Genomic DNA, 7,029 nt, shown 5'->3' with positions numbered 1-7,029 from the left:
AATATTAAAGTTCTCAAAGATTTAATTAATCATTTAATAAAAAAAATATAAAAATTAAATTACTATATAATATTATATTTATATCATGTGAAAAATATTTTTAGTTGATTATGTACTATATGAAAAGGACATTTAAATAATTAATATATACGTAAATAAAGTATTTTTTGCCTTTAAATTTAATAATATCAAAGTTTTCAAAAAAAATAATAATTTAATATAAAAATTGTAAAAATAAAATTATTATATAATATTATATTTATATCATGTAAGAAGTATTTTTAGTTGATTATGTACTACATGAAAAAGATATTTAAATAATTAAGATTATACGTATACAAATTTGAAAAGTTAAATAGCTCTGATGTAAAACTGTCCATGAAAGAATAAATAAAAACTGTAGATCACGTGCTAGGTAAAGAACTGACCAATAAGAATGAAGGGACATGGAAGGAGACACAAAGAGGGGACAGAGGATCCGGACTCCTAATTAGTGTAACTGCTTCTCTTTATTAGTGTAACTATAGGGGGTGATGCTTATTATGTTTGGGTGATGTTTTTGCATTATATTTCTTGTTCCAGTGATCTTTTTGAAAGATGGTTATTTTCCGTTAATGTTTTTAACGGAGTTCACGCGGATTACTGATATGCAAGTTTTTAAATACTTCATTAGTTGACTGAGAGCTTTTTCAACAACATGACCAAACTGCAAGTTTTTAACTAGCTTAGTTATGAATTAGCCATTTAACCCGTTAAAGTTAAACACACTAACGAGTGGTTTGGTTGGATGGGTATGAAAGCAGTCAAACCCATACACAGTGTTTGATTGGATTTATTTTATCTTCATACCTATACCTCAAACTCTCATATTATGACTTTTTAAAACCCAAGTGGAGAGGTGAGTATGAGATGTTGGTATGAGTATTAGTATTAATATTCTTTTCTTATATTTAGAAAAAATATTAATAATAATAAATAAAATATTTATATATACAAATAAATGTTACTATTGATAATAAAAATATTTATAATTTTTTATTTAATAGAATAATTTAATTTAATCAATAACATGATTATATTTTTAATTAAATAGATTCATTCCAACACTTAATCAATATCAGGAATGATATCTTAACCTCATACCACTCCAAACCTCCAACCCGATACCACTCCATAGACCAAACGACCTCTAACAAGCGACCACGAAACCTGTGCTTCTAGCTGTCCTGATGCACGTTCTCGAGCTGTGCTGAATGCTGATACTTGCTTGTAATCTTCATCTGATTACAATGATCATAATATATTCGGAATGTCTTCGTTTTTATGTCGTTTTTAATAATTTGTTTAAAATCTCTGGATCGAAAATAATACTTGTTGATAATCAATATTTCTCTACGTTGTAGTATCATGCAGCAAAAACTGAAGGACCTTTATCCTCTCATTCTTATACACAATTAGTTTACGACAACTAGTTACAAATTCAGTAGGAAAATATATCCCTAATATTTCTTCTCCTATAATCCCTAAAACATTTTACACCATTTAAGTTGTTTAAACCAACTTAATATCCATAAAAGCTGCGCCTATGAGGTATGCCATCTTCAATTTCAACTCTGGCAACCGTACAAGAATTACCCTTTCTGAACTTTCCAGCTTTGTTGTTTTTCATCTCCACTTCAACGGAAAATACTGCACAAACTGGCCTGTGATCGGAGAATCTTGATTCTCCCCGTATATAAGATAATTGTTCAATGCCGCTTCCACGCCATAGTATTCTGTCACACCTGCAACAAAATTTCAAGTTAAGATAAAGTCTCTGAGAAATGTTTCAGATTTTAGCACATTACAATCTCAGGAATACAAACAGACCATGCAGGGGTTCGCCGTTTTTTCTTTGATTTACAGGTCTCTCCAGCATAGGAATCGGAGTTATGTGTGTACTTGTATGTGGGGGCGAATAAGATTTTGCCTTCGTGCCATCCTTCAAACACTCTCCCAGCTTCTCTTTCGAGATTCAACTATGCTCCCAAAATAAAAAACCAGTCAACCAAGTCATAGTTCGGGGGTGTTGGCCCCAAATGTCACTATTTAGCAGATAAAGACCTCTGTCGTCATTTTCTGAAAAAATGCCCCAAAATGTCACTAAAAAACGCAACTTCATATCGTGCTTACAATATCGGACAAAAACACAGCTTTAAGTTGTGGTTTCAGTTGAAAACGCAACTTGAAATCGTGTTTTCAGCTGAAAACGCAACTTAAGATCATGTTTTTCTCAGAAAATTAAAACACAACAGAAAGTTGCATTTTGAGACGACAGTTGAGGCCATTTTTCAGAAAATGACATTGAGGTCCATTTATTTTAAAATAGTGACTTTTGGGGTCTGTTCTCTTGTGCAGGATCATAACAAAGAGTTGATACAATCGAATAAAACTAAATTAACATAAAAATTGCAAGAGCCTACCTGATCTTTTTGTAAGAGGGAATCCCAGTCATTATCCTCCAACAGAGTCGCCGCTTCTTCATAGCTCAAAGACACGCGGTAATTCAAGTCCCCAAGCCAAATTAATCGGCTGCAATGTTGGATAGTACATATCAGGTCAATTAAAAAGCCAAAAGTTAGAATATCTGGCATTACAAAGGCCGTAAAATTGAGATGAACTTACTCATGATCAATAATCTTTTCTGGCATTTGACGATATGTGTTTTTGCAAATTCTAGGAAATTGCACACTCTTTAGAATTTCAAAAACATCGTTGTTTCTCTTCAACTCATCTCCTTCCTTCTCACCAGAAGCTAAGTGACTACAAATGAAGCAAAAGCTTGTACGGTGTAGTGACAAACTAATTGATATGCAACCCTGCAACATAATGGCATCTACATTTATATATAAAAAAATCTCTGAAAATCTGAAGTCTTAAAACAGAATATCTTTATAATTTTTAAATTGAAAGAAACTAGCAGCCCGTACCTTGTTACCTAGATATCCCATTATTCCTCTGCTAACGCTATCAACTCTAAGATGGCCAATATGTTTCACTAAGTCCCTTCGAACCCAAACGGATAAAAATAAGCCTACCATTTTCTTGCTTGCTACAAGGCAGTAATTCAACTGACTAAACGAAGCAGTCAATCCTACAACTGAATCCAAGTCACTAGCACTCGATTGTCGACTTGGACCAGGGGAAGTGCTGGGGTCAGATAGATTTCTTGGCCTCCGCTTCTGAGGCGCTGGTGATTCCAGAGGGCAATTGCAGGCCTTGAGAAGAGTATTATCCGCCCTGAGATTTTTGCTTAGTACTTTGAGAGAAGGTTTGTGAAAAAAGTAAGACCTCGATGGGTCCTTGATACTGTTGGATTTCGACGTAGATCCTGAATCAAAAGAGACCGAGTCATGGTATGGTTTGTTAAGTGCATGGCTAATGAGAGCTAGCCATTTTGCTGCTGGCTCATTATCTTCAACCACTAGAACATTTCCTGCGCTCAAGGGAACAATTTCCTGAAATCTGAAATTTGGTAAATATTAGGCAAGAAGCTGCTGCGAATATCTTTAACTGTTGCATTAATCTAAATCATACTCCCTCTGTCCCATCCAATTGTCTACATTACTTTTGGACAACGCTTTTTATGACTCTTTTCAAGTATAATTACTTAATTTGTATTAAAACTTTTGTTCAGAAAAGAGAAAATCTAAAAATACATTATGAAACTATTTTTATAACTGCCTCGGTTGCGTGCAAACAGTAAACGTATACATCCTATCGGAATGGAGGGAGTACAGATTTTAGCTTTTCCTATAAAATTCATGATTTTGGAGCTAAAAACCATCAAACACCAGTGTTAAATGTAAACCAACATACCCTAATACATATATATCAGAGGATCCCTCCACCTGGAGAAATTCTTCTAGCCGGAGATCAATATCCGGAGTCTTTCCTCCTACGTTCCACGTTGCAACGAAAACCCTGAAATGTCATCAAGTTATAGATAATTTACGATCATGTAAAGCCCACTTAACTCCTTGAGGTTTTAGCAGAATCGTTAATTTAACAACAATATTCCTAGTCTTAGCATTGGAATAATAGTAAATCTGTAATTCATACCGAAAATCTTGAACGATGGTTTGCGGTGTCATTGGTTGATCAAAATTCGAAAGGTTAAGGCCTTCTATTCCCACGCTATTCTGCCTTCCTGAGAGCAAGGTAAGAAATCAGAACTTTATAGCTCTAGATATCGTTAGTTTTTCGAGTTGCAGGTTTGAAAATATACAGTACACGCAGATGGAGACACTCAATGAGGTAATCAAAGACTAAGAAAGTACGAAACTAGACAGAGACATGTAGAAATGTCAATCGCAAGACTTGTAATGAGTCTCCTTGCGATCCTATCCACTTGTTTATTTCTGAGTAATAATCTGCATCTGGAAAATCAGATGTAGTTTTAGTCTTCTTTTAGGTGAGCTACCAAAAGACACAAGCAGATAAACAAGATTTATAGCTTTGGGTCTCATATACGTGGACACGACTCCGTACACGTAATAGTATCTAAGGTGATGTCTAATCATGAGGAAACATAATCTTATGTAAGATTTGATGTATGGATTACATATTAAACACTAAACTGCATGCCCGGGCATTCCCAATTCTGGTGTCCAAATCATTTTTTCTCGAGCCGTACGAGGAGAAAACTTCCTATACGTTTCTAGGGGGGGTCTTGTTCATTTACTTAGATCTATCCCAATGAGCCGTCTATCGAATCGTTGCAATTGATGTTCGATCCCGAAGAGAAGGAAGAGATCTTCGGAACGTAGGTTTTTATGATCCGATAAAGAATCGAATTTTGTGTAAAAAACCAAAAGCACTTATAACACTGAGAATACTAATTTTTGTATCACGACTTCTGTTTTTTTCCCAAACAGTTTAATCACCTATAAGTTTTAATTTACTTCTTATTTTTAGTTCACTTTCTTTATTTTAAGTAAAAAACACTTTATTTAAGTTTACGCTGCATATGTTATTTGAACTTTTCAAAGGCTTGATTATGAAATATTTCTGAACCAAAAATTAACTTTTAAATTTTATCGAATTTTCGGTAATTGTCGAAATCGAAAACCTTTTCGCTAATTTTCGAAACTACCGGACTTTCTGTATGCATGCATGCAGAGTTTTTACTTGGAGTATGATTCTTCATGCTTCTATAGGTTCCAGCAAAAGCAGGCTTCCTTGACGGAAAAATATCTTGATCAGAATCTGTTTCATTAATGTAACCACCACAAATATAAGCACTACAACTATATAATGCACCTGCTGAAATTTTATGAACTACATATACAAATAACAAAATGCATAATTAAATCATACCTAAAGGAGATACATTCGGTTGGTTTGACTCTTCATCTGAATTTTCCCTGGAAAGCCTCTTGGAACTAAAAATCTTCGGAATGGTGAACTTCAATTTTTCATGATGCCACAAAACAAATACAACTAAATGTTATTATCATGCACACACATACCCATATACAAATCGATATATATTTAAATACACGAAAAACGGCTAATTTCGACTGAACGTTAAATCGGAGAAATTGAACATACCTTCTTTTTCTTCTCTCCCTTGCAGGACCAATCGTCGGGAGAGGGGGGGCTACCACCGGTCGGACTGTTAGCAATAGGGGTGGTGGTGGGTGCAGAGGTTGTCATATTATTTTACGGCCACCGATGTTTTCATCTATTTTATACCCACCAATATATTCCGTAGATTTTCAGAACACACAAAATTTTATATATGTTATTCAGTCTCTTATCCAATACTTTTGATTGCTTTTTCAAGTTTCGAATCCCCTTGTTTTCTCGGTCTGCAATTCTTTTCCAGATATTTTTTTTTCGAGATTTTGCAGGAACAAGTTATGTTGTTAGGTAATGGTGTTCTGATGATGATCCTTAGTGGTCTGTTTAACAAAATGAGATTCTCCCGCCATAGCTTTCGGAATACATGGCACGTTCACTTCAGTTTAGCTGATTATTTTCTAAATACATATTAAAATAATAAAACTACAAAACATATTGAGTTTTAACAAAAAAGCTATAAAACATGTTATCGTTACACAAGAACCTAGATAAATAACAAATTAAACCCTTTTGCATTCCTTGATTTTTGTTGTGTGTTGAAAGATATTTTAATGTGTCCTCTTCTGGTGTTTATTTATGTTTTTAATTGTTTTTGGCGTTTAAAATTTTGGGTGTTTCTAATTTATTTTGTTTAATATTATTTATGTTTTCATTTAAAATAATATAAAATTAGTATCATTTATTACTTTTATCAAAATTGCAAGTTTGTAAAAGAATTATCTAGTCTTGAAAATCATGCCAAGCCCGTACTAATAATAGCTCGGATTTATACTACAATAGAGTAATTATAATACAATATGCATAACATTGCAATTCTATCATGGTATGAGTATGAGAGCATATTGAAGTTGTTTCGCTTCTGGTCAATCAATCAATTCATTATCACTCTTGTCGCTGTTTCTGCATTTCCGCTTGATCATGTCGTAAACAGATTATCATATTTCATTTATGTAGTTTTTCATTTTAATTTTAATTGATATCGATCTAGAACCTTATGTTTATGGCTTTTTGTTGAATTATCATCGAATTTACATCAATTTTTTGTACAGGTATGTGCTTGAGTCATTATTTTATAGTAGAATGATTGATGATGGTAGAAGGGGTTGAATATAATTTTTGAGATTTTTTATTTTTTGTAACTTGTATTCGAAATTGAGAAACAAGAGATAAATAACATAAAATTATGAAATAAAAGCTCTTTCAAAAATTTGAAGGGTGGGATTCTTTATCCAACTGAGAGAGTTTTATAATGAAGAACTTTTCTTTGGAATATAGCTGCTTACTAGTTACCAAAATCCATTTATGACTCACCCATATAGCTAAACAAACTATAAACCACAAGAGATGCAAGAAAACTCATGTAAATGGAACAAAATTTGTAAATTTCGAAAATTTACCCAATAA

The 7,029-nt window shown here is 33.3% G+C and overlaps 1 protein-coding gene across 1 annotated transcript; it reads right to left on the bottom strand.

Annotated features, from left to right (window-relative positions):
- Positions 1–1,371: 1,371 nt before the first annotated feature.
- LOC108195500 (type I inositol polyphosphate 5-phosphatase 5) lies at positions 1,372–4,393 on the bottom strand. The gene is made up of 7 exons (XM_064091901.1): positions 4,102–4,393; positions 3,859–3,963; positions 2,970–3,504; positions 2,665–2,858; positions 2,463–2,571; positions 1,870–2,018; positions 1,372–1,784 (listed from the first exon to the last, which is right to left on the bottom strand). The coding sequence occupies exons 1-7, from the start codon at positions 4,131–4,133 to the stop codon at positions 1,562–1,564; spliced, it is 1,347 nt and encodes a 448-aa protein (XP_063947971.1). The 5' UTR covers positions 4,134–4,393; the 3' UTR covers positions 1,372–1,561.
- Between the last annotated feature and the right edge of the window lie 2,636 nt (positions 4,394–7,029).

The sequence above is a fragment of the Daucus carota genome, chromosome 1 (assembly GCF_001625215.2).
Source record: "Daucus carota subsp. sativus chromosome 1, DH1 v3.0, whole genome shotgun sequence".
Classification (NCBI taxonomy): Eukaryota; Viridiplantae; Streptophyta; class Magnoliopsida; order Apiales; family Apiaceae; genus Daucus; species Daucus carota.
Note: the sequence above shows the minus strand (reverse complement) of the source record. Positions and strands in the feature narration are given on the sequence as shown.

Bases quoted from the DNA above. Each gene is read 5' to 3' on its own strand.
- LOC108195500 (XM_064091901.1), bottom strand. From the start codon at position 4,133: ATGACACCGCAAACCATCGTTCAAGATTTTCG. The intron at 3,964-4,101 runs GTATGAATTACA...ATGACATTTCAG, and splicing joins ACCATCGTTCAAGATTTTCG to GGTTTTCGTTGCAACGTGGA. The intron at 2,859-2,969 runs GTACGGGCTGCT...ATTATGTTGCAG, and splicing joins TGGGATATCTAGGTAACAAG to GGTTGCATATCAATTAGTTT.